General features: G+C 42.8%; 3 protein-coding genes across 4 annotated transcripts; 2 read left to right on the top strand and 1 right to left on the bottom strand.

The window, feature by feature from the left end:
- Nucleotides 1-222: 222 nt before the first annotated feature.
- aifm4 (apoptosis inducing factor mitochondria associated 4) lies at nucleotides 223-6,665 on the top strand. The gene is made up of 19 exons (XM_084019106.1): nucleotides 223-295; nucleotides 512-596; nucleotides 689-798; nucleotides 1,709-1,818; nucleotides 2,146-2,190; nucleotides 2,299-2,380; nucleotides 2,526-2,638; nucleotides 2,742-2,828; nucleotides 2,918-3,009; nucleotides 3,137-3,267; nucleotides 3,448-3,563; nucleotides 3,647-3,718; nucleotides 3,905-3,968; nucleotides 4,089-4,165; nucleotides 4,417-4,534; nucleotides 4,620-4,718; nucleotides 4,809-4,884; nucleotides 4,963-5,067; nucleotides 5,604-6,665. The coding sequence occupies exons 2-19, from the start codon at nucleotides 514-516 to the stop codon at nucleotides 5,632-5,634; spliced, it is 1,611 nt and encodes a 536-aa protein (XP_083875232.1). The 5' UTR covers nucleotides 223-295; nucleotides 512-513; the 3' UTR covers nucleotides 5,635-6,665.
- Nucleotides 6,666-6,790: 125 nt separating this feature from the next.
- Nucleotides 6,791-9,693, bottom strand: LOC311019580 (arsenite methyltransferase). Its single transcript, XM_084019118.1, has 10 exons — nucleotides 9,535-9,693; nucleotides 9,044-9,177; nucleotides 8,573-8,723; nucleotides 8,361-8,497; nucleotides 8,201-8,270; nucleotides 8,033-8,114; nucleotides 7,793-7,924; nucleotides 7,566-7,708; nucleotides 7,315-7,452; nucleotides 6,791-7,009 (listed from the first exon to the last, which is right to left on the bottom strand). Exons 1-10 carry the CDS (start codon nucleotides 9,580-9,582, stop codon nucleotides 6,932-6,934), a joined length of 1,113 nt encoding a protein of 370 aa, XP_083875244.1. The 5' UTR covers nucleotides 9,583-9,693; the 3' UTR covers nucleotides 6,791-6,931.
- A 350-nt stretch (nucleotides 9,694-10,043) lies between these two features.
- On the top strand, nucleotides 10,044-26,170 carry prpf8 (pre-mRNA processing factor 8). 2 transcript variants are annotated; one of them, XM_084019001.1, is made up of 43 exons: nucleotides 10,044-10,230; nucleotides 10,816-10,936; nucleotides 11,053-11,221; nucleotides 11,476-11,640; nucleotides 11,791-12,009; nucleotides 12,110-12,322; nucleotides 12,505-12,630; nucleotides 12,807-12,912; nucleotides 13,246-13,436; nucleotides 13,598-13,717; nucleotides 13,832-14,021; nucleotides 14,285-14,404; nucleotides 14,791-14,925; nucleotides 15,018-15,147; nucleotides 15,272-15,468; nucleotides 15,591-15,797; nucleotides 16,132-16,295; nucleotides 16,379-16,505; nucleotides 16,743-16,935; nucleotides 17,060-17,247; nucleotides 17,415-17,653; nucleotides 17,881-18,027; nucleotides 18,303-18,513; nucleotides 18,677-18,793; nucleotides 18,937-19,184; nucleotides 19,294-19,473; nucleotides 19,623-19,758; nucleotides 19,935-20,104; nucleotides 20,342-20,471; nucleotides 20,604-20,750; nucleotides 20,878-21,038; nucleotides 21,188-21,379; nucleotides 21,867-22,104; nucleotides 22,253-22,381; nucleotides 22,607-22,720; nucleotides 22,864-23,037; nucleotides 23,165-23,358; nucleotides 23,512-23,751; nucleotides 23,883-24,024; nucleotides 24,196-24,336; nucleotides 24,472-24,611; nucleotides 24,857-25,059; nucleotides 25,432-26,170. In XM_084019001.1, the coding sequence occupies exons 2-43, from the start codon at nucleotides 10,828-10,830 to the stop codon at nucleotides 25,584-25,586; spliced, it is 7,017 nt and encodes a 2,338-aa protein (XP_083875127.1). In that variant the 5' UTR covers nucleotides 10,044-10,230; nucleotides 10,816-10,827; the 3' UTR covers nucleotides 25,587-26,170. The 2 variants fall into 2 exon arrangements, with proteins under 2 accessions (XP_083875127.1, XP_083875128.1); XM_084019002.1 differs by having other exon boundaries at nucleotides 10,052-10,230; nucleotides 10,819-10,936.
- Nucleotides 26,171-26,492: the final 322 nt, after the last annotated feature.

Consider the following 26,492-nt stretch of genomic DNA (forward strand, 5'->3'; position numbering starts at 1 on the left):
AAAGCCAGTTGTTACAGTTGGTGCCACCCAGTCAGACTATAGTGTAATTAACTCACACCCACAATGACCTGCTGGTAAAAACATTGTTTAGTAGCTGCTCAGGAACCAGTTGTACAACCCAATAGTAAAATATAGCATAGACCCTCCCCTTTTATCTGCACACTTCATTGTTAACCTTACATTATTATATTTGACTGTGTTGTTTGTCTTTTGTCTCTAAAGGCTGTGCACGACTTGCAAAACAAACAAGATAAGAATTTAAGTGAATTTGCACGAAGAAATATACACCAAACAGGTAAAAAAAAGGAAAAATGTTTAAAGCCCATGGAATTAAACTTATTTAGGAGCTATAAGCTCAATGACATAATGTGCCTTCTAAATAATCTACACACTGTATCTCCTTTACAGAGCCTGCTTGTGTGTCCACCCAAAAACAGGGTGTAACCGAAGCCAATCATCCAAACAATAGTCCTACTATACTACTTAACCTTATGTGACTCGTGCATTGCAGAAATGAATCGGTGCCAAGAACCGGGCCACGGCGAGGAGCAGGTGACCGGGATGGTATGTCAGGAGGCCGACCTGAAAGACGGACAGTAAGTCACAATGCTTCTACTTCTGGTAAAACATCAGATTTATGGTATAGCCGCTGTAATGTTTTATAACACTGTTTTTTTTATTTGCAAAGGATGAAGGAAGTGACTGTGGGGGACCAGAAGGTGTTGCTCGTCCGCACCCGGGGTCAGTACAGTGCTGTGGGAAGCCGGTGTTCTCATTACAACGCTCCACTTGTCAAAGGTAAACCGTCGATCCACATGGACCCATATCTGAAATCAGTGGCGTGCACAGGTAGACACTAGGTGGTGCTAAAGCACCTGCCCTTGCCCTCTGGACCAAGCAAGTGCCCTTTTGAAAGTTCGTTTTTTTCACACAAAGAAACACGAGACAATCCGGTCAATTTTCAAAATAAAAGCAGTGTGAACGCGCCTCAGTTGCCAAGCTGCAACTTGCATTTATTTGTCTCTGTTGTGAAGTAGCCGGTCTCAACGCCACACAGCTGGGCATAAATTATCGGCTGCTCACAAGCTAGACGCTACCCAAAATCAGTAATAGATATGACATGATGATGACCACCAGTAGAGTTTGTCATTGGTATCCTACAGCATGTGAATCTATCTGTATACTTACTTAAGATGAATATTTAGTAGGCTATTGTGTAGGTTTACATTAGGCTACATAATTAACACTTGCAGTAATGTATTTGCTAAATGACAAACAGGCAATACCCAATTGCCTGCAGAAAAAGTAGCCCTGTGCCTTGTTGAAATATAACCAAACAGTCTTATTCATATTGTTGGTCTCTTTTTATTTACCAATTGCAGCATAATGCCTAGAAAGGAGAGGATAAGAAGGGAAAAAGAAAGGGAGCTACAGCAGGCAGCCCAGGGGAGCAGCTCTGTGGGAAATAAAACAATAGCATATAACGTTCAACATGTGCCTGTAATGTTTATTTATTTTTTAAATCTCACACTGCCATAATAAGGCAGCCGTCAGTTCTACATGCCGCATAAAGTGCCCTTATTTTTCACTGAGCACCTGCCCCCCAAAATGTCTGTGCACGCCACTGTCTGAAATCATAGCTTCAACCAATGTTTGGCATTGAATTTAAGAAGTGTTTTTTGCATGTTTTTGCACGTGAATAAACCAGGAGCGCTGCTCGGTGACAGAGTGAGATGTCCTTTTCATGGCGCCTGCTTTAATGTCAGAACCGGAGATATCGAAGAGTACCCGGGTCTGGACTCCCTGCCTAGTTATAAGGTAAAACACAGAGATCCACATTTGATTGCAATATTTAAACACTCTTGAAACTTCAATGAACTACTCGCACATGATTTCCATGTAATTGATACAAACGGCACCAAATTATGGATAAATGCTTTGAATGCTGTCTTTTCAGTCGTTTAGTGGAGGAGTCACAGACAAATTCACTCCCTGCAGATGAGAGATTAGATTAAACGCCCTGTAGGCGTTTCCCAAACAGAGGAATAATAAGCAGCTGCAGAAAAAGGAACCTGTTGATCTGTGTACACTTTAGAAAAATAAAAAATCCCATTCTGTACCCAAACATTCCTATTTGTTTTACAGGTAAAAGTTGAGGACAGCAAGGTGTATGTTTCCATCAACAAAAGTGTAAGTGATTGCAAGATAAATAGATGCAAATGGTCTTAATGTCTCTCATATTGGGTTAAAATAAAGTGTTTTTAATCTTGAACTGTCCCTTGTTTGTTTGTGCTTCAGTCTCTGAAGTTGACGAAGCGGGTGAAGGAGATGTGCACCGTGCAGCCAGACGTTAAACACACCATTCTGCTGGTTGGAGGAGGTAAGGACTACATATATAATACACAATAAACAGATTTTTTTGGGGAGCTCACAAATGAAAAGAGACACTAGTGCTCATCTACATTTAGTGGTCTAGTGCTGCCATCACCTTCCTGACACGTTGAATATGAGTTTCCTGGTTTCAGGCCCTGCCGCCCTGGTTTGTGCCGAAACGCTGCGTCAGAACCGGTACCAAGGTCGAATCATCATGGTAACCAAAGACGACCTGCCTCCATTCGACAAGCCCAAACTGAGTAAGGTGAGAACTCAAATCGGAGAGGAGACGTAACCCTGTTTTCACCCTGCGTTGTTTGTCTTCATGAGCAAGTATTCTGTCAGTATTGAGGCATTGCTTGTTTCAGTCCATGAACCTGGAGAGCAGCAGCATCCTCCTCCGTCCGAGTGACTTCTATCAGCAGTATGGCATCGAGGTGTGGACGCAGAAAGAGGTGAGAAGCAGAAAGGGCGATTTCTGAGCAAAGTATTCTCAGGAAAAACCTCTGTGTGGTGGCGTTAAGTTCTGTGTTTCGTGTTGCAGGTGGTGTCGGTGAACCCGGCCGATAAGGCGGTGAAGTTCAGTGACGGTTCTCTGCAGCGTTACGACCAGCTTCTCATCTCAACCGGCTGTAGGTAAGAGTCGCCATCGTGCTCCTTGGTTCTTCCACAGGCAAAAGGACATTTTATATCGCACTGCAGTAACGAACAGATGTAAATGCGACAACAGCAATATACACTAATAGTCCTTGCTTTTGTTCAGAGCGCGGCCGCTCGTCTGTCCCGGTTCAGATCTGAAGGGAGTGAAGTTGCTGCAGCGGTATGACGACGCCAAAGAGATCCACAACTCCTGTCTGGACCAAAAAGCTGTTGTGATTGGAACTTCCTTCATAGGTTGATTCACTTTCTCTTAACATGGCAGAATGAAACTAGGATCTTTTTTGGTTTTGTGATTATCAGCTTGTTGTCTTTGCCTCTTTCATAGCCACCTCTCCTAATATTAATAAATATTTGAGAGCTGCTTCACATCACCAATACTGCAGATGGCTGACGTGTTTTTCATTAATCCAACAGGTATGGAGGTGGCCTCCTACTTATCGAACAAAGCCGCCAGCGTCGCCGTTGTCGGCACTTCCAGACACCCGTACGAGCGATCTCTGGGGCCCGAGATCGGGAAAGTGATAATGCAAGTAAGAAGCACGGATGACGGTTTGCAAATGCATTCACTTTTATCAAACGGAACAAAGTTTAAACACTGTTTCCTCTTTTTAAGATGTTGGAGGAACAAAATGTAACTTTCTACATGAGTGAGGGAGTCACTGAGATCCAAGGGGAGAACGGCAAGGTGACTCTACGCTTACTCTATTAGCATAGACCTTTCTTTTTATGTCATAGCAAGAAAAGTGTGAGTAAATGTGAGACCAAAGCAGCTATAATAAATCACCATTAATATTATTTGCTGCTTTCAAGCATATTGTGTCTACAGTGTTTATTCTTCTGGAGGTCCCTAAATGATTCTTTCCTATTCTAGGTCAAGGCCGTGGTGCTGAAGAGTGGTAAAGTCCTGGAGGCTGATGTGGTGATTGCTGGAATCGGTAGTTATATTATTCTGCTTACATTTTTTATTCTGCACAAATAGAGTTTGAAGCTTTTTCAAACATGCAGTTCTGCATGAAAAAAATAAAAAATCAAACACAAAGATGGCTGATTTACAGGCGTGATCCCCAATTCGGACTTCCTGGCGGGAAGCGGGTTGGAAGTGGATTCAAGGAAAACTGTTGTTGTCGACAAGGTAACACACGAGATATCATTGCCTTCAGCACTGTGATATTGACATAACTAATGAAGCGTAAACACAGCTTTCAACTTTGCATGTTAGGACTTTAATTGCTTGTTTTTGACCAGACATTAATATTGTTTAATACCTGAATCCCTCAGCTAATAGTGTCCGGATGATTTAAATGAATCTGTATAAATATACTGTTTTATTCATGTCTTTATGGGCCTAATGTTAAGGCTCCTGCTTTTAACTCTTTCCAACAGTTCATGAGGACCAATACACCAGATATTTTTAGCGCTGGAGATGTTACCTCTTTCCCTCTGACCATTCGTGGAGACCAAAGGGTCAACGTGGGTCACTGGCAAATGTCACAAGCTCAAGGTAAAGACTGACGGATTCAAGGAGTGCTGTGTAGATATTTCTGCATCACACATGCATGCATTGTTTCTGTTTTTTTAACCCTCAGGAAGAGTAGCTGCCCTAAACATGCTGAAGAAACCGACCGAATGTGAGTCTGTTCCTTTCTTCTGGACTGTGCTAGCTGGGAAGAGTGTCCGATACACAGGTGGAGTATTTGCTGAGGATGTCGGGATATTTAAACCCATATAAACCCCCATTACCGTGTCTCATTCTCCCTTTCATGTCCTCGTTTCAGGCTATGGAGAGGGATACACGGAAATTATATTCAAAGGCAAACTGGAAGAAAGGAAGTTCCTGGCGTTTTACATCAAGTGAGCAGCTGTGGAATAACCTCCGACACATTTTCATTCATGCTTCGTCCTAAATGTCTTTCGCGTCTCCGTTCACAGAGACGAGGTGGTGGTCGCTGCCGCCAGCCTGATGTTCGACCCCGCTGTGGCTCGCGTTGCAGAGCTGATGGCTGCTGGTCAGGTCTTAACAAAGGCTCAGGCTCAGTGAGTGACTTCACACAAACTAGACTGCTTTAATGCTGAATGTGCATTAAACACGTGAAGTAATGATAAACTGCTGCAGTATGTCGTCAGGGATTAAATGTTGCTTTGTTGTTGCTTATTTTGGCCACTTGGGGGCAGCAGAAACCAGCTGTGAACACATGAATCTTTTAAAGTTGAACCTGTGTGCAAATGTTGCTTATTTACATATCTGGCAGATATGAAGCAACATTATTGTTCTTTTGGGGTTATGTTTGTGACCGAATGTTTGAAGAGCTGACTGCAAATGATGCAAGAAAGTGGGAAGAGTGAACCAAAACAGTTAAAGTAACATAGGCGGCCATTAAACTAAAACATTGAGCTGAAACGCTCTGTAGAGCTGAGGGTGATGATGAGTCTGTCCTGTTGGGATAAATATTGATTACCTGTTATTTCTATTTCTCATGCATTATATTGAGAAAGATGCAGATAAAATGATAAAATTATAATTCCTTTTATGTGCATGGATAGTTTGCTAAATCTGTATTTGTCACTTGCAGAGCTGATGACCTGAGCTGGCTGCAGATGTAAACCACACAGTGATGAAGGAGGTCGCCTTTCCTCTTCGTCATCTGTCCAGGTTTTAACTACAGCCCACTAAAACGGGTCATCTACATGGTCACAGTCTGTGATTTATATTAGCCATAAATATATAAAAGCATTTTTTAAACTTGAAATTCCAAGATTCCACGAGGATTCAATTATTTAGTATTTTGTAGTAAAGTCATAGTAATATAATAGTATAATATAATAGTAGTATTTTTCATACTATTCTACCCACTTAAAACATTGTAAGTACACACACATACACACACGCGCACACACACACACACACACACACACACACACCACTCCACCTGTCTGAGTTACAAGGTTACAATATATTTATTCTTTTAAAATCTAAAGGTCAGTTATAATATTGTGCTCAACAAATCACTGATAAATAGGTTACTTTTTTCTTTTTTAACTTTGCAATACATCCGTTGAATTGAATCCATCATAAATGTTTATAGCAGAGATGAAGCTTATTGTTCAGTCTTCATCATATGACTTAACATTCACATTTACATGAACATAAAAAGCACTTTACGTAACCGTCCCTTTAACCTGCTGGATGCTTCGTGGTACGTAACTAAAGCTCAGGTATATAAACACATCCGTTTATGCACCACTCATTGTTATCATCATACTTACTGTGGTCAGCTGCGCTTTGAGGACGTCGTCTTCCTGTTTCCTGAAATAGTTTGTTCCACCAACTACAATTCATTCTTCATTTGTTTTAGGTTTTTAGTCTTTACATGAAAATGGTGATGCAACAAACCCTTTTTTGATGCATTTTATAAACAACCACAGTACTGTACCAGCAAGAAGGGACGTCATCTCTCAGTCTTTCCTGACTTGCTGAAAATAAGTTTAATTATACTTGACAGCCATTTGTAACCTCGTGTGTCTTCTATGTGTCCTGTCTCAGTGCGTACACTAACATGTGATGTATCTGATGTGTAATCCCGTCCTGTTTGAAAAGAAGAACAATAAAAAATATTCCAATCATAAATAAATAAGTAACTCTTTCATGGCAGCAGAACGCAGTTAAACACAAACACAGGCAAGATGCTTTTATTGGCTTTTATATACAGCACATTTCTTGTACATTTACCCCAAGTAAAATGAATTGAAATAGGTTGAAGCCTGGAAAGTTAATACAATTACTATGAAAATGTTTTATATTAAATGAATTAATATACTACCTCTACAACAAGCACATAATTAATCTGAAACTCTAATCAATTTATTTCAGCCGTTTTACTCCGGGATTCAGCAAACATCTTCATTTGCTTGTTTTGGAGCATTGTCTCACTGAGGATCCCAGTCTGTCAGCCAGCAGAAATGGGTTGAGGTGGCAGCACTGAGGAACAAAGAAAGAAAAATGTGCGATTATTTTCACAAGACTGAAACAAATCTTCAGTTGCTATCTGAGCTTTCACTGCACGGTTGCTTACATTTACATTTAGGTCATTTAGCAGACGCTTTTGTCCAAAGCGACTTACAATAAGTACATTTGTCAAAAGAAGGAAACAAAGAAACCACAACATATCATTGCAAGTAAGAGCTAAAAAAAAATAGAAATAGAATAGAAAAAATGTAGTTATTCTTTCTGTGAAAACCTATGTTTAATATGATTCTGGCATGCAAAACGTAGGTGGGCTTTACTTTGTTGTTGGATGCAGTCATTGTTGACTCTGAGCCGGACTCTGGTTGATCTGATATCTGGATTATGAAATCCGGATAGAAACGGGATCTCTGGAGGATTGCCGCCATCTCTCCATTTACCTCCACGGCCACATCTTTCTGCATAAGACAAAAGTAGGCATTTAACAAACGTTTCCAGCAACAGAATATAGACTCATTCAAGTCATTTAATATTGTCCTGATCCGACTTTGCTGGTGGGTTTTTATTGTACCTTGAAACAGTGGAAGGAGTCAAAGTCGAGCTGATCTGGGAAATCTGCCACAGTTCCTTTATAGGTCACCGATGCCTCAGACATGACTGGACTTTTGGGCAGCTTAAAGAGTCGGTAAGTGCCTGAAGCATAGCTGACGTCACCTGCAAAATTAAGAACAGGCTCAGCTGTGGAGTGATAATTATGTTTGCAATGTCATCAAAAGGTCAGTGTCGCCTTCGTGCTACCTGCTTTGGCTTTGAGCTCACTGTTGTAGATTGCAATGCGGCTGGCCGAAACGAGATGAGGCGTGCTGAAGCCGACGCTGTGTGCCAACGAAATGAGATCCTGCCAAAACAGAGAACCGCCCATTCCTTCACCTGGGCCAAAAATCAAAGGTCACACAACCAGAGGACAGTGTGTGGTAGCCGTGCAGGGAATCTGCTCTTTGACACAGAAGTTTAGATAATAATGCAATGTTATTTTACCCCACAGGACCGGATCCTTCTTCATGTGATCGGGAACGACTTCGCTGGCATACATGTCACTGAAGTACAGCTCGCCTCCCTCCTGTGTGAACAGTGATGACAACCATGAGCAGTGTTTCCTTTGCATCTTCCTTTTTAATGCGGTTGGTAGAAATTCTTCAGACTAACCTTGAGGACAGTGTAAGCTTGCTGCAGCACTGCTCTTTTATCAGGACACAAACACATTACACAGTTGGATCTGGACACATTAGAAGGAAAAACAGTTTTGTCAATCAAATTATCAAAGCTGTCTTCTTGTAACGGACCAGAAAGACAAAACGCATCATACAGCACAACATCCACCGAGTCACTCTGGATGCCGGCGTCCCCGAGCTTCTCCATGTACGCTTGGACAAACGCGACGTTGGGCTTCTCATAGCCAAACTTCTTTTGATGATACTCAATGTACTGACGAGATGCTGTGATCTAAAAAAAAAAGAAAGTTAAGTCAGTAGAAAGCACAGAAATTGAGTGGCAAACATTCTGTGAACGTGTCATCACCAGCTCCTCCGTCATATCGATGCCCGTCACGTGTCCGCTCTGCCCAACGAGTTTGCTGAAGGCATAGCAGTCTCTGCCAGAGCCGCTGCCCAGGTCCAGGACTCTGCAGCCCTCGAGCTTCGCGGGAAAGGGAAGGCCACAGCCGAAGAATCTGGAGAAAGGCGTTGTTAATGATTACAGTGCATCGCCACAAAGTCACTACACAATCATTAGATACATGGATGTGATAAAAGGATGCCGACAGACCAAGGAAGACCAGAAGGGAGCTAGTTCCTCTCATATATATGAAATATGTGTTGTAAGTTGAGTAATGTTGTTCACACAGGGGTTTACAGCAATGTGTTTACAGAGAGGTCAATGTTTAGTGAAACTGTGGCATGAATGGATTTGTGCCTGACCTGTCGATGGCTGCAATATATTAGTTATTTATTGCAGATGATGCAAAAACAAAAATCAGATTGCACATCGTACCTTTTGGTAACCTCCGGGTGAACCAGGCTCAGTGCATCCCTGACACTTGCTGGCACTGGGCAGCGAGACAGCGCGCAGGAGGCAGCACTTGTTTGCAAATCACAGGAGGACTCCAGTCGGCTCCCGTAGTATTTCTGCACCAAGAACAGTGGACAACAATCAAAGTTTACACACGCTTACATGTAACTACAGGTATAATCAAACAAGGACATTGAGACTCAAAAATTACATCCTCACTTACCATTACATAACTTCAACATGCATGACTAGATTTGACAGAGATTACGAATAGTGAATAATTGAGACATTGTCGTTTAAATGTGTTTTGATTGAAGAAACCTCTGCCTTTTTCAACTTCAGGAAAAAATATTCAGCGGATTATCAATAAAACACGGCTGAGGTCTGTTATGCAATTGTCGGAACTGCTTTTGTAGATTAGAAAAAAACTGAACTCTGAACTAAAGATAAAACTTAACTTAAACTTAACTTACCTTCACATTTTCCCGCACATCGTCAGAAATCATCATTAAATCGGACATCAGTACAAAAGCATTAAAAAGTGACTCGGATTATGAGACAAGAAATCGCTGCGCAACGTTATGAATGGTCATTTGTGATCAGACCTGCCCGCTACCCAAAGAGAAGCACTCCACTCTTCCGGTAAAGGTATTTTTCACAATAAAAGCAGCATAGAAACGTCTCCAAAAACAAATAAACAAGCAAAATACAAAACAAACACAACTATATCTAATGAACTGTGTACAATAATAGTTATTTTGTAAACAAACTCAAAACCTTCTCCAAATGGCAAGTAGTGAAACCTTGTAGGTTACACCCCAACACTGTAGGGGGCAGTATTGTGCCGGAAACGAAGACATCCGGGTACTTGCAAAATTGCGCTTGTCCAATGATTGCGTAGTTTTCGACGTAGAGCCCTCTCCGTTTCGTGGTAGTACGCACGTATATCCGACGTACCTGTCGTCTGTGAGTTCCAGTGAGCTGCGTACATCGTGTGGCCGCCGTCGTCCGTCGTGCGCGATGCAGTTTTCGTGAAGACAAATCAACACAACAGTGAACTGGAAAAAGGACGATACGACTCTGAAAGAGAAATGTTGTGGTAGCCGATGGTGTTTGGATCACGGCTGTCTTCGACGATAACGATTCACACGGGGAGAGAAAGTAGCGAGGTGCGTGGTTTTGTAGGCATTTTCTTTTTTCTTGAACACAAGTGTTTTAGCCGCTATGCTAGTTGTAGCAGATGGTTAGCTCACCGCTTCATCCGCGCTTGGCCTAATTAACTAACTTTAGCCGGCAAACGTCGACTGAACTTTGTTTTCTAACTTGGTATGTTGCGTATTGTTAAGAATACATCTATTATATGTTGCACCGTGGAGTTTAACTCAGGTCTGCTGTTCTTAAAGTTGTGCATAACGTTTCAGTTTGTGCGGTACGGAAGCCATGTTGTTAAGCTAGGTAGCTAACAGCTAGCCAAATGAATGGCAAAACGAATTGTATCACTTAATCGATATCATGTGCAATTGTTAAATTTTCTAAAGTTTGAATGAAGTGATTTCTCAAAATTCACATGGTCTGTAACGTGGAATAAGTCAGTTTAATTGAGGGTTTCCCATCAATTTGGCTTTTATGTGTAATGTGAAATGGGATTTTCTTTTGTAGCTTGTATCGTTGATAACATACATTCTTACTTAACGCAGATAAAACATGTATCTGACTGTTTATTTAAATTCTTTGTTTGTTGTCTTTGCTTTCAGTAGTGAGGCACTATGGCGGCTACTTTCCCCTACAGAGGGGTCCCTCCAGGCATGCCCCCGGGTGTACCCCCTCCTGTACCTGTCCCAGACTACATGTCTGAGGAAAAACTGCAAGAGAAAGGTATGTTGGCATTCACTCTGTGCAGCACAATCCCAGTGTGGCAAAAAAGTACTATGTACAAACAATATCACACGTGGATGTGATTCATTTGTTTTAAATGTCTTCCAACTCTACAGCAAGAAAATGGCAGCACTTGCAAGCAAAGCGCTACTCCGAAAAGAGAAAGTTTGGCTTTGTGGATGCTCAGAAAGAAGACATGCCACCTGAACATGTCCGCAAGATCATCAGGGACCATGGAGACATGACCAATAGAAAGTTTCGCCACGACAAGAGGGTTTATCTCGGGTAAGAACGACTATCACTATAGTAACCATGTCTATTTTTATAATTCTTAATTAAAGTTGGTGCATTTTTAAGTGGACTAATATCTTCAGATGTACTCGAGGTAGATTGTGATGCAACTTAAAACTGATTGTCTTCCTGCATAATTCAATTTGTTTTTAAAAAACACACATTTGAATTCTTTGCTAATCTTTTGCTAAAAGAAAATCCATCGTCACTGCCATAGCTCATTGTGTATCTTTCTTTTTGTTGAACAGTGCCCTCAAGTACATGCCTCATGCTGTACTGAAGTTGCTGGAAAACATGCCTATGCCCTGGGAACAGATCAGAGACGTGCCCGTCCTCTACCACATCACCGGAGCTATTTCCTTTGTGAATGAAATCCCTTGGGTCATAGAGCCAGTCTACATCGCCCAATGGGGGTAAGAGATAGTGTGATGTTGGGTAATACTTTTATACTATGTTTGTTGTATGTGGCAGTTGCATGTGTGAGAAGTGCACATCAAATGCATTGTGCTCATTAATATTTTTAAAATATTAACAATCATTGGTGTCTCCTATCCTCCCCCCAGTACCATGTGGATCATGATGCGACGTGAGAAGCGTGATCGTCGGCACTTCAAGCGAATGCGCTTTCCGCCATTCGATGATGAGGAGCCGCCACTGGACTATGCAGACAACATCCTTGATGTGGAACCACTGGAGGCAATCCAGATGGAGCTGGACTCTGAGGAGGACTCTTCAGTTGCGGAGTGGCTCTATGAGCACCAGCCTCTCAAAGACACCTCCAAGTAAGCCTTCACGTTAACCTTTAAAGACACATTTTAAGTTTTGCATATTCAGCTGATGTGTACAAAGTGAAATCAAACAATTTATTTGTGCCGTCTTCAGGTTTGTGAATGGCACCACCTACCGTCGCTGGCAGTTCACACTGCCCATGATGTCCACATTGTACCGCCTGGCCAATCAACTGCTCACGGACCTGGTGGATTTCAACTACTTTTATCTGTTTGACCTCAAAGCCTTCTTCACTTCCAAGGCCTTGAATATGGCCATCCCCGGGGGACCGAAGTTTGAGCCACTTGTCAGGGATATCAACCTCCAGTAAGGACCTCACACCTTTTTAAATAAGAAGACAATATTTTTTCTTCATTTTGCATTTAGAAGATGATGCTTCTTGTAATTGTTTGAATGGTAATCCCGTTTTACCCCAAACAAGACTGCAAGTAAGACTTAAATGCTAGATGATTTGTACCATAGCTGATCCTTCTCCATGTCTCTTGCAGGGATGAAGACTGGAATGAGTTCAATGACATAAACAAGATCATAATCCGACAGCCCATCAGGACAGAGTACAAAATCGCCTTCCCCTACCTGTACAACAACCTGCCGCACCATGTCCACCTCACCTGGTAAGACATTAATTTAGTTATTTCTTAAAATTGCAGTTAATTGAAAAGTAATTGAAATTCAAATGAATTAAAACATATTCAGACATAACTCATGTGAAGTGACCCTGAATGTCTCCATGTTCATCCAATGAATAGATTTACTAAATGCGTAGATACTCATGACTTTATCTGCTCAGGTATCATACACCCAACGTGGTGTTCATCAAGACAGAGGATCCAGATCTCCCAGCTTTCTACTTTGACCCGCTGATCAACCCCATTTCACACAGACATTCTGTCAAGGTAAGTGTTGTTTGGCTGATTATCCACCTTCTAACTTTGGCAGCTGTGAAAAGATAAATATAATTCCCTTTTGTCACACTATATTTGATGTGTTGAATACTCCTCTTACAAAGGCGCACTTGCATTGGACTGCTTGCCTGTGCGTAAGAACTTGAGGAATATTAAAATGAATGGTGGCTTTGATATTTTACTGGCTGCAATGGCAGTTGGCCCTTCATCATTCAGATAATTATTTACAACCCCAGTTGAATTGAAAATGATCGAAATCCCTTTTACAAGTCAATATGATTGAACTCGATCTTAAATTCTTACTGTAATTTCTTGCACACGCAGAGTCAGGAGCCTCTGCCTGATGACGATGAGGAGTTTGAGCTTCCTGAGTATGTGGAGCCCTTCCTCAAGGAGACCCCACTCTACACAGACAACACAGCCAATGGCATCGCTCTGCTTTGGGCACCGAGACCCTTCAACCTCAGATCTGGCCGTACAAGACGTGCCATTGATATCCCCCTGATCAAGAACTGGTGAGTCAACTTCTAACACGTTGGAATGAAATAAAATTTGTCATGATTGACTTATTGTAAACGGATGGGATGACTTTGTGGAACACTTTATTTTGTGTATTACATTTAGATAAGAAAAAATATGATAATTTCTAAATAGTAGGTGTTAAATGATTCTCCAGGTACCGGGAACACTGCCCTGCAGGACAGCCAGTGAAGGTGCGAGTGTCGTACCAGAAACTGCTCAAGTACTACGTGCTCAATGCTCTCAAACACAGACCCCCCAAAGCCCAGAAGAAGAGGTGAGCATCCTTGGACACTTGATTTCCGGTTAACCAGTCATTCTAATTTGAAGTGTTTTTTGCTCGTTGTTGTTTTTGATTTTCTGCTTACATTTTCCACCCGTTGTCTTTCAGGTATCTGTTCCGTTCCTTCAAGGCCACCAAGTTCTTTCAGTCCACCAAGCTGGACTGGGTGGAGGTGGGTCTGCAGGTTTGCAGACAGGGTTACAACATGCTCAATCTGCTCATCCACCGTAAGAACCTCAACTACCTGCATCTCGACTACAACTTCAACCTGAAGCCTGTCAAGACACTGACCACAAAGGTACAATCTCCCGGGCCGATCCACCTCTTGTTGTTGTTTATGACGTTATATTTTGCCATTTGAACAACAAGAATGTGTGTTAAATGCTGCTCAGAAAGACTTAAAATCTGAACCGTTAAAATGTTGTTAATCCTAATGTTCTACAAATCTAAAAATGTGGATTTATTTTTTTATTGTTAAAAATGTCTTGCTGCATTCTGGTACCAGGAGCTCTCTGTACTATTTGAAGGTTGACAGCTGTGTTGTTTTTTTCTGTCCCTCAGGAAAGAAAGAAGTCCCGATTCGGAAATGCCTTCCACTTGTGCAGAGAGGTGTTGCGTCTCAGCAAGCTGGTGGTGGACAGCCACGTGCAGTACAGACTGGGAAATGTTGACGCCTTCCAGGTGAGTTGAGCAACACATTTTAATGTGCAGCACGCTCCTTTGGTCACAGCAAGGTCTCATGTCAGCAAAGCAGCACTATTTCTCTGTCACACACTTTTGATAAGCTTGTCGACACAAATGACTCAGGAAGGACTCGGCCATATATTCCTCTGTCCTCGGATGAGATGGATAACATGTTGCTGAAATCCTTTCATTTTGAAGGATTCTGTTATGCTACAGTAGTTGTTAGTTATAGAGTTATATCAGAACATCCCTTAATTAAAAACGGATTACCTACCTAATGATTTGATGCTTTTTTTTATCGATTTCAGTAGTGGTGATGTTTTAATATCTGTTGTAAATTAGTAATTTCACACTCGACTCAGAATTTCTCCTCTGTGTTGTAGTTGTCTGATGGGCTGCAGTACATCTTCGCCCATGTTGGTCAGCTGACAGGCATGTACCGCTACAAGTACAAGTTGATGAGACAAATCCGGATGTGCAAAGATCTAAAGCATCTCATCTACTACCGGTTCAACACTGTAAGTAGACACTTAGTGTATACAATCTGCCAACTGTTTGTGTATTTGTATTAGAGTTTGGATTAATTGATTTTACTCTCCCTTTTTATCAGGGTCCTGTGGGCAAGGGTCCAGGTTGTGGCTTCTGGGCTCCTGGCTGGAGAGTGTGGCTGTTCTTCATGAGGGGGATCACTCCACTCTTGGAGAGGTGGCTGGGGAATCTGCTTGCCAGGCAGTTTGAAGGTTTGCATACACACTTGTCACATATTTTCATGTTTGCTAATATTATTTCACCATCAAAATTGTATGATGCAGCGTTTGTGTCGGGAACCATTTAAGCAACAGCTGTTTTCCGTTGTTCCAATAGGACGTCACTCTAAAGGCGTTGCCAAGACGGTCACCAAACAGCGAGTGGAGTCTCACTTTGACCTGGAGTTGCGTGCCGCCGTGATGCATGACATCTTGGACATGATGCCCGAGGGCATCAAACAGAACAAGGCCAGAACCATCCTGCAGCACCTCAGTGAGTCGTGGAGGTGCTGGAAGGCCAACATCCCATGGAAGGTCGGTACATTACAGAGATCTCTTCCTCTGTCACTGAGTGTGATTATGACAGAAGGATTAATTGCAGGGTCCTTAAGGCGCTGCTCTGTTTGAATGTAGAATTTGTCTGATTTTGATTATAGGTGCCAGGCCTGCCCACTCCCATTGAGAACATGATCCTGCGCTACGTGAAGGCTAAAGCTGACTGGTGGACCAACACTGCCCACTACAACCGTGAGCGAATCCGCCGTGGAGCCACTGTGGACAAGACGGTGTGCAAGAAGAACCTGGGAAGGCTGACCCGTCTGTACCTGAAAGCAGAGCAGGAGAGACAGCACAACTACCTGAAGGTAACGCACCATTCAAAGAGGAAATATTGAAAAGGCATTTCCATAGGATAGTATGCTGTCCTCTTACAAAGGCGCACTTGCATTGGTCTGCTTGCCTGTGCGTAAGAACTGGAGGAATATTAAAATATATGGTTGTTTTATTGATCACTGGCTGCAGCTGCAGTTGGCTCATAACCATTTAGACATTGATTATTATCATTTATACCCCGGCCTCTCCCCCCCTTACATTAAGATGTTCTTATCGCCCACATCTGTATATGCCGATGAAGACTTAGGACATGAACACAATGCATTTTGTCATATTTCTAATGAAGTGTATTTTTCCTGCCTACAGGATGGACCCTACATCACAGCTGAAGAGGCTGTAGCCATTTACACCACCACTGTTCATTGGCTGGAGAGTCGGCGGTTCTCCCCAATCCCTTTCCCACCACTGTCCTACAAACATGACACCAAACTGCTCATCCTGGCTTTGGAGAGGCTCAAGGAGGCATACAGGTAAACGGTGTTTCAACATGTATAACTGTATCATTAAATGCCAGACTGTTGTTTTCTACATAATTTTTTCCTGTGTCCCCTAGTGTGAAGTCTCGTCTGAACCAGAGTCAGAGGGAGGAGCTGGGCTTGATTGAGCAGGCTTACGACAATCCTCACGAGGCCTTGTCCAGGATCAAACGTCACCTGCTCACCCAGAGAGCCTTCAAAGAGGTCAGGGCCAGGATGTGCTGATGCTCTTAGTTATCAGTGAAGTTTCAGCCGCCATTGCTTTTCTCATTAAACCTTTTTACTTCCTGGGTGACTTGAGGCCTTATTAGTATTGATGTCAATGGCATACTTTTTTTAACATACTGCTGGAAATGTTGGCATTAAGATGACTGTTGAAAGCCTTCACTTTAATGTCTCTACCGTGTCTTATGCGTCAAAACTACTTGTTTTCCCCTGCAGGTGGGTATCGAGTTCATGGACTTGTACAGTCACCTGGTGCCCGTGTATGATGTTGAGCCCCTGGAGAAGATCACAGATGCCTACCTTGACCAGTATCTGTGGTACGAGGCGGATAAGAGACGCCTCTTCCCACCCTGGATCAAACCTGCTGACACTGAACCACCACCACTGCTGGTCTATAAGTGGTGTCAAGGTCAGAACCGTATAGCTGAATGAATTGGAATTAAACTTTTGTTAACATACACCTCCTTTGGTAACTGATCTGTTCTGCAGCAGGACCAAAATTCACACGTTATATTTTTGTTCATTTTCCTCAGGCATCAACAACTTGCAGGACGTGTGGGAGACGGCAGAGGGAGAGTGCAACGTGATGCTGGAGTCCCGTTATGAGAAGATGTATGAGAAGATTGATCTGACCCTGCTGAACAGGCTGCTACGTCTTATTGTTGATCACAACATTGCTGATTACATGACAGCCAAAAACAATGTGGTCATCAATTACAAGGTAAACAAATCTGATGTATTCCTGGACAATCTTTATCAACTTAGGTATATAAATTCCTTAAAACTCTCTTTTATGAGTAATTTCTCACCATGTGAGTGCATAGTCATACATGCAGTTTTTACTAGTTTTGATCTCAATGTTTTCCTCGTTATCTCTCGGCTGTCTAGGATATGAACCACACCAACTCCTATGGCATCATCAGAGGCCTCCAGTTTGCCTCGTTCATTGTACAGTACTACGGCTTGGTGATGGACCTGCTGGTGCTGGGCCTGCACCGTGCCAGTGAGATGGCTGGCCCACCTCAGATGCCCAATGACTTCCTCAGTTTCCAAGACACGCCCACAGAGAGCGCCCACCCAATCCGACTGTACTGCCGCTACATCGACCGCATCCACATCTTCTTCAGGTGGGATTGAATCGCCAAAATGACAAAGACTCTTCTTACATTATGGCTTTAGAAAATGTTGCTCTTTGGTAACACAAGCTGGGAATTTTACAAACTGCATTATCTTTTAAAATTACTAAAGTTAGTTACAGCCTGTAGCTTCTGTCTTTGCTGCTTAACAGGCAGGAATGAAAACGTACATTTTTGTTGATAAATTGTAATTCATGCCGTGTTCATTGGTCCACCAGGTTCTCTGCTGATGAGGCCAGGGACCTGATTCAGCGGTACCTGACGGAGCACCCAGACCCCAACAATGAGAACATAGTGGGTTATAACAACAAGAAGTGCTGGCCCCGTGATGCCCGCATGAGACTGATGAAGCACGATGTCAACCTGTGAGTAACGCCAAAGATTGTGACCAAATATCTCCCTTACGATACTGAAATGATAGCAAGGGAAAAATCTATGAAGTCAGGAGAAGCGATGGAATCATAGATGACAGAACATGTTCAACATTACTGAGAAATGGTCAAATAATTGTTAACAAAAGCCCTTTTGGTGGATTATGTGGTTTCTGAATAACAGGGGATGCCAGATTGTTGTAACTAGTACATTATTATTATATTAAATTTTAAGCATAACCTTTCTAATGATTTGTTTCCCCCCCCAGGGGACGTGCTGTGTTCTGGGACATCAAGAACCGCCTGCCCAGATCAGTGACCACCGTCCAGTGGGAGAACAGCTTTGTTTCAGTCTACAGCAAAGACAACCCCAACCTGCTCTTCAACATGTGTGGCTTTGAGTGCCGCATCTTGCCAAAGTGCCGCACCAGCTATGAGGAGTTCACTCACAAAGATGGTGTATGGAACCTGCAGAACGAGGTGAGGAGTCGATGACCAAAATAAGTCTTATAAGTGTATGCTAACAGTGTTGTTTCGACAACGAATGTATCCTTACAGCACTTCAACTTAACTATCTTTAAGTGGCCATGAACGCGTTTGCATTTTTGTTTTTAAGTTCTCGGTGTTGTATTTGTATGTGTAGGTGACCAAAGAAAGGACAGCGCAGTGTTTCTTGCGTGTGGATGATGAATCGATGCAGCGCTTCCACAACCGAGTGCGTCAGATCCTCATGGCCTCTGGATCCACCACATTCACCAAGGTCAGCTGACAACCTTCTCCCAAAGAACCGGAGCATGTAGCATGTTATGGTTCTCCCAAAGAACCGTAACATGTTATGGTGAATTATCACTTTCCTTTTTAGACATGTCAGAATATTTCAGTATGTCCCGTCTCTATCTCCAGATTGTGAACAAATGGAACACGGCTCTGATCGGTCTGATGACGTATTTCCGTGAGGCTGTGGTCAACACCCAGGAGCTCCTGGACCTACTGGTGAAGTGTGAGAACAAGATCCAGACACGTATCAAGATTGGCCTGAATTCCAAAATGCCTAGCCGCTTCCCTCCTGTAGTCTTCTACACTCCCAAAGAGTTGGGTGGCCTTGGCATGCTGTCCATGGGCCACGTGCTGATTCCACAGTCAGACTTGCGGTAAGATGGCATGAAGGCACTTTTTTTTTTTTATTGATTTCTTGTCTGTAAATTCTTTCTAAAAATGTTTTCGCAAACTGGGCTTTAATCCTCCTCCTTCCTCCACCAGGTGGTCGAAGCAGACGGATGTGGGCATCACCCACTTCAGGTCTGGAATGAGCCATGAAGAAGACCAGCTCATTCCTAACTTGTATCGCTACATTCAGCCGTGGGAGAGTGAGTTCATCGACTCCCAGAGGGTTTGGGCTGAGTATGCCCTCAAAAGACAGGAGGCCATCGCCCAGAACAGGTATTATCCCAAACGGATCAGCTTGTCCAGGATACAATGTGTTGGATTCATAAAATCTGCTGTTCTGCACTGATCTAATTGTATTTATTTGAACAAATCTGAGCTGAAACTAGACAAAGCAAATAGCACTCTGTTCTCTTGTGTTTCAGGCGTCTGACCTTGGAAGATTTGGAAGACTCGTGGGACAGAGGAATCCCTCGTATCAACACTCTTTTCCAGAAGGACAGACACACACTGGCCTATGACAAAGGCTGGAGAGTCAGGACAGATTTCAAACAGTACCAGGTATGGTGGTGACACGACTGATAGGTTGAAGGGCAAAATTGTCTTACGAGGATGCATTAAGTATCTGTTGTAGAAATCTTTACAATTTGCACATTAACATTCTGACTTTTGTATGTTAGTAAAAGATGTATAACATTTAATAACGAATAACATTGAGACCCCTCGACTGATTTCAGGTGCTGAAGCAGAATCCGTTCTGGTGGACCCACCAGAGGCACGATGGTAAACTGTGGAACCTGAACAACTACCGCACAGACATGATCCAGGCTCTGGGCGGTGTTGAAGGCATCCTAGAACACACACTCTTCAAAGGCACTTACTTTCCCACCTGGGAGGGTCTCTTCTGGTGAGAGCACCTTGATATGCAGAATGTTTATACTGAGAGAGAATAAGAGTTTTTTAAGGCTTAAACAACTCTAAAAAGAAGAGAGAGTACGTCCCGCAACCAAAATACTTGCTGTACTTATGATGTGCATTTTTGTTTTTCCTCCCCAAATGCTAAATTCCTTGGAGCTGATTTTTCATGTTGTGGATTTGTGTTTAAAAAAACAAAACATTAAGTGTCTTAATTTCTGGGCTTCAGGGAAAAGGCCAGTGGCTTTGAGGAGTCCATGAAATGGAAGAAGCTGACCAATGCCCAGCGGTCTGGTCTGAACCAAATCCCCAACCGTCGCTTCACACTTTGGTGGTCACCCACCATCAACAGAGCAAACGTCAGTACAACCAACATTTATCAATAAATCTACTGCAAAGCAATTAATTTTGATGTTACTGTAGAAGAAAAAATCACTGCCATGATTTTAACATGTCTGTCTTGGCCTACATTTTCTGTCCACTGTCTTTAGGTGTATGTGGGTTTCCAGGTGCAACTGGACTTGACAGGAATCTTCATGCACGGCAAGATCCCCACACTGAAGATCTCCCTCATTCAGATCTTCAGGGCTCACTTGTGGCAGAAGATTCATGAGAGCATTGTCATGGATCTCTGTCAGGTAGGTTTTAGTTATTTTACCTCATAACCAAATGCAGCACGCTGAAGTTTGCTCCTATGAGGAGTTTTCATATGCTTTGATTGTTGTTCCCCACAATGAAAATAACTTTTTATTTCTTGGTTTTCAGGTGTTTGATCAGGAGCTGGATGCCCTTGAGATTGAGACAGTGCAGAAGGAGACCATCCACCCCAGGAAGTCGTACAAGATGAACTCATCTTGTGCCGACATCCTCCTCTTTGCATCATACAAGTGGAATGTCTCTCGACCATCTCTGCTCGCTGACTCTAAGTATGACTTTCAAATATATATTTGCATGACTCAAATCCATGACTATAAGAGTTGCACTAGATTATGGGTTTTGTGAACTTATAATGGAAGCATTTTAAAGGTTTGTTTTCTAGTCTTCTATGAATTAAGATGTGCACCTCCACCTACAGGGACGTGATGGACAGCACCACCACACAGAAGTACTGGATCGACATCCAGCTGCGCTGGGGGGACTACGACTCACATGACATCGAGCGCTACGCCAGAGCCAAGTTCCTGGACTACACCACCGACAACATGAGCATCTACCCCTCCCCCACAGGGGTGCTCATTGCTATTGACCTGGCTTACAACCTCCACAGGTAAGGACTGTTACAAACATGGGTACATGACCAGTATGATAGCAAATATCACACACTGGTGTAAAAGGGCAACCTAAAAATAACACAATCCTAAATTGTGTGATGTAATAAACTGACATTGTTACCTGTAGCTCAGATAACAAAGAAGCATACAATGGTGATTCAAGTGGGCGATGCATTGCTTCTGCCTGATTTTAAAATGAGCCCTAGTGTGCAGTGGGAAATCGTACAGTTATTACTTGTCACCATTGCCCGAGTTTTGGCATCCACTTGTTCATGTCAACAACGGTGTTCTGCAGTAGCCTTGGAAGTTTTCACACTAGCTTCCTAACTTGTTTTTTCACTACTGTATCCGTTCACATGGTGTTGGGTCGAGGTACTCTGACCTTTTTGCGAGGCGTTTTTCTCATGACATTAACGGAGGAAGGATCGATGATAAAACAATCTCAAGTTAGTTTTTAACTCTGTTGTTTCATCTCCTCCGTAGTGCCTATGGTAACTGGTTCCCAGGAAGCAAGCCTCTGATCCAGCAGGCCATGGCCAAGATCATGAAGGCCAACCCTGCCCTGTATGTGCTCAGGGAGCGCATCCGCAAAGGTCTGCAGCTGTACTCCTCTGAGCCCACTGAGCCGTACCTGTCCTCACAGAACTATGGTGAACTCTTCTCCAACCAGATCATCTGGTTTGTAGATGACACCAACGTGTACAGAGTCACAATCCACAAGGTGAGGGCTCAACATTGCATTACTACATGGAAGAAACTACTGCTTCTTAATGTTGTGAAAGTGTCTGAAAATATTGCTTTTGCATAGGAATAAAAAAAAGATATATCATTTTAATTTAGTCTCATTTGTTCCCCATCTACCTCAACAGACCTTTGAGGGTAACTTGACCACGAAGCCCATCAATGGAGCTATATTCATCTTCAACCCCAGGACTGGTCAGCTTTTCCTCAAGATCATTCACACATCTGTGTGGGCTGGACAGAAACGTCTGGGACAGGTACAGTCCTGCACGGCTCCACCACTCCTTACTTTGTAATACAGAAATAATGCAGCTGCATTGAAGATATCATAGCGCATAGATCTTATGTGCACTGGTTGACTGTAACATGCTGTGATATGAATTTGTTGTTTTTACAAAGTTCTTAACTATAAACTGCAACCACTGCTGAAGTTGCTCATTCCTTAATTTGATTCTAACTTTATTCCTTCTTCATCTCTGCAGCTGGCCAAGTGGAAGACAGCTGAAGAAGTAGCTGCCCTGATTCGCTCCCTCCCTGTGGAAGAGCAGCCGAAACAGATCATTGTAACCAGGAAGGGCATGCTGGACCCTCTGGAGGTGAGACTTTTCCAGGCTAATAATTACGTATTTATTATCATGCTTTAATAATTACAAGTCTTGTAGGTACATGTCAGTGTAACTTCTGAAAGTTGGATGCAAACAATGCTTCCCAGATCTAATGGTTTGTTCTCTCTGTGCAGGTCCATTTGCTTGACTTCCCCAACATCGTCATCAAAGGTTCTGAGTTGCAGCTGCCTTTCCAGGCCTGTCTGAAGGTGGAGAAGTTTGGAGACCTGATCCTGAAGGCTACAGAGCCTCAGATGGTGCTGTTCAACCTCTACGATGACTGGCTTAAGACCATCTCGTCTTACACAGTGAGTGTCACTCGTTTTTTTTTTTTTAACCTTGTACAAAACAACTTGCCCCATGTCAAGTGGACTCGAGCCAAGTTCCCAACACATCTCCCGTGTAAATAATTGGTGTTTTCCCTCCAATCTCTAGGCCTTCTCCCGACTCATCCTGATCCTCAGAGCGCTCCATGTCAACAATGACCGCGCCAAGGTGATCCTGAAACCTGACAAGACGACTATCACCGAGCCTCACCACATCTGGCCCACGCTCACTGACGAGGAGTGGATCAAGGTGGAAGTGCAACTCAAAGATCTCATTCTGGCAGATTATGGCAAGAAGAACAAGTAAGTATTGATTCATGGGCTGGATCTTTGCATGACAGAAATACTGTTTGCTGCTCAGATAAATGTTTTTTATTATTCTGTCCTGTAACTCAGTTTATCAGAATAAAGCCATACTTGTCTCTAATAGTCGATGCTTATCTTGCCTTCAACCAGCGTGAATGTGGCCTCACTGACCCAGTCTGAGATCCGTGACATCATCCTGGGTATGGAGATCTCTGCTCCGTCACAGCAACGTCAGCAGATTGCCGAGATTGAGAAGCAGACCAAAGAACAGTCGCAGCTCACAGCCACGCAGACCCGAACTGTCAACAAGCACGGTGACGAGATCATCACCTCCACCACCTCCAACTATGAGACTCAGACCTTCTCCTCCAAGACCGAATGGAGAGTCAGGTAAGCAGAAATAGGTTTATGATCCATCAGATAAAATATTGTACTAAAATGTGCACTAGGTATACTAGGAATCACTGACTTCTGTTTTAAATTTAAGTTTGCTTTAATGTTTCTGGTGCTCTTCCTCTCAGGGCCATATCTGCTGCTAACCTCCACCTCCGAACCAACCACATCTACGTGTCATCTGACGACATCAAAGAGACGGGCTACACCTACATCCTGCCGAAGAACGTCCTCAAGAAGTTCATCTGCATCTCAGATCTGCGAGCACAGGTATGTAGTCTAGATAGTACTGCAGTTGATACATCAACTATTTCATTTTTTTCACATGTTATCAAAATGATTGTTGGTGCACACCTTGGCATCTCTCCCTGAGGCTCCCTCATCACGTTTGTGCAAAGTTAAGACACGACTGTAGATACTGACGATGCACTGTGTGTCCAGATTGCAGGCTACCTCTATGGTACCAGTCCCCCAGACAACCCCCAGGTGAAGGAGATCCGTTGTATCGTCATGGTGCCACAGTGGGGGACACATCAGACTGTCCACCTGCCCAACCAGCTGCCGGGTCATGAATACCTTAAAGTAAGACAAATGTTCAGTTTAAGAGGATCTTCCAGCTCATTCTTACCATTTTATGATGCTTGTTATTAGTTGTACTTGCTACTTTGTTATAGTGTTTCAAAATGCACAATTGTTAACGTCTTTCCTTTTTAACAGGAAATGGAGCCCCTCGGCTGGATCCATACCCAGCCTAACGAGTCGCCCCAGCTGTCCCCACAGGACGTCACCACCCATGCCAAGGTCATGGCTGACAACCCGTCTTGGGACGGAGAAAAGACCATTATCATCACTTGCAGGTGAACGTCACGATACTGTTGTATTCCAGATCTGCATAGGTTCCATACGTGATGCAGTTATTCTGATTATTGCAGTAATGCAGTGGGACTGGTCGCTCTGCTCTTACATCTGTTTCTAGCCTGCTGTCATTGTCGCATGCTTTTTCATAGTCGTAGTTTAAACGATGTATTAGAGTTCCACTCGCATAGTAAATTGATGATTGTTGTCTAATGTTACTTAAATGGCATTTTACCTCTGTCCTCAGCTTCACCCCAGGCTCGTGCACGCTTACGGCCTACAAACTGACACCCAGTGGCTACGAGTGGGGTCGACAGAACACAGACAAGGGCAACAACCCTAAAGGCTACCTGCCATCCCACTATGAAAGAGTGCAGATGCTGCTGTCTGATCGCTTCCTGGGCTTCTTCATGGTGCCTGGCCAAGTGTCCTGGAACTACAACTTCATGGGTCAGTAGCCATAGGTTTTTTTAATGTTTTTAATTTGGAGGAACTTGTGTCTTCTACTTCAAGTTTTGTTTCCTACTTTTATCAATTTAGATTTAGAACCTGTTTAGCTGCATCTGTCATATCCTCGATTCTGCTGTTTGTTTACATTTGTGACAAAGATTGGTGTCCTATATTGATATTTTCAATTTGTGTCAGTTAGATTTGATTTTTACTGTGTAAATATATTTTTCATTCCTCAGACCAATACTCGTTATCTTTATTTAAATGTGATAAACAATGGCTTATTTTCACTGTTATGCTTAAAACATAGACGTCACCGGCTTGGCAGATGAGGTGATTTTAAAAATAACAATTTTGTTCGTCTTGCTCCAGGTGTTCGCCATGACCCCAACATGAAGTACGACCTGCAGCTGGCCAACCCCAAGGAGTTCTACCATGAAGTCCACCGGCCATCGCACTTCCTAAACTTTGCCTCACTGCAGGAGGGCGAGATCTACAATGCAGACCGTGAGGACATGTATGCCTGAGGAAAGACGCCCTGCTCTCCATACATTGTGTAGATAGCTCTGCCACAATCACACAGAGCCAGTCCTGAACAGCCCTTGTAATATTTCTATTGAACACATGCAACTGTGAAGTTGGAAATTTTTTATCTAAAGGCTTTGGGACTTTTTTAGGAACTTGTTAAGGTTTTTTTTTTCTTTTTTTGTGTGTTTGTTTGTTTGTTTTGTTTTTTTATATTTTCTACAAATGTTTTTTCCCCCTACCTCTTACCTCTATTATTACAGTAAAATGCAGCAACAAAATGTTTGATACGTCAAAGCATGTGCATTTGTGTGTTATCAGTACACAATACTTTGGGGTATTATTCGATAATTCACATATTTCAAAAGGGTAAAGACTTATTTCCCTTCAACCCTAGAGAAATGAAATTGAAAGTTGTATTTTCATGCCAGTAATCCCCCATTACTGTGTTGTACTGTACATCCTGTGATGCGACTTTAAATAAAGATCACACTTTTTCTTTTTTTTTAAATAAACATTTGTCATTTGATAATGTAACGTGCTGTTGTGTAGTTGCATAATAAAACTTGGTGTAACTAGAAGAGAAGTGAAGTATTTATTTTACGCTCTCGGGGGGAAGTTCTTTTTTTGGGCTCGCTTCCTCCTTCAGAGGCCAGAGGTCAACACCGCCTACAGTGTAGCACCACTTGGTTTCAGTCATCTGCTTCAGCAGTTTGCATAGCAGGCAATTGGAAATATGGCTTTCTATCAAATAATTGGCCCTTTGCTGTTTTTTAAGTCTGGTGTGTTGACGTCATGTTGTAACGTGTAAAGTTTTGTTGAAATTTAACGTTATATTAATGAAGGTTTTCTTTTAGATTTGATCCATGTGGATTAATAGTTATAGGTCAGCATTGCGGCAGCAGATC

Source organism: Eutrigla gurnardus, assembly GCF_963514095.1.
Source record: "Eutrigla gurnardus genome assembly, chromosome: 10".
Taxonomy (NCBI): Eukaryota; Metazoa; Chordata; class Actinopteri; order Perciformes; family Triglidae; genus Eutrigla; species Eutrigla gurnardus.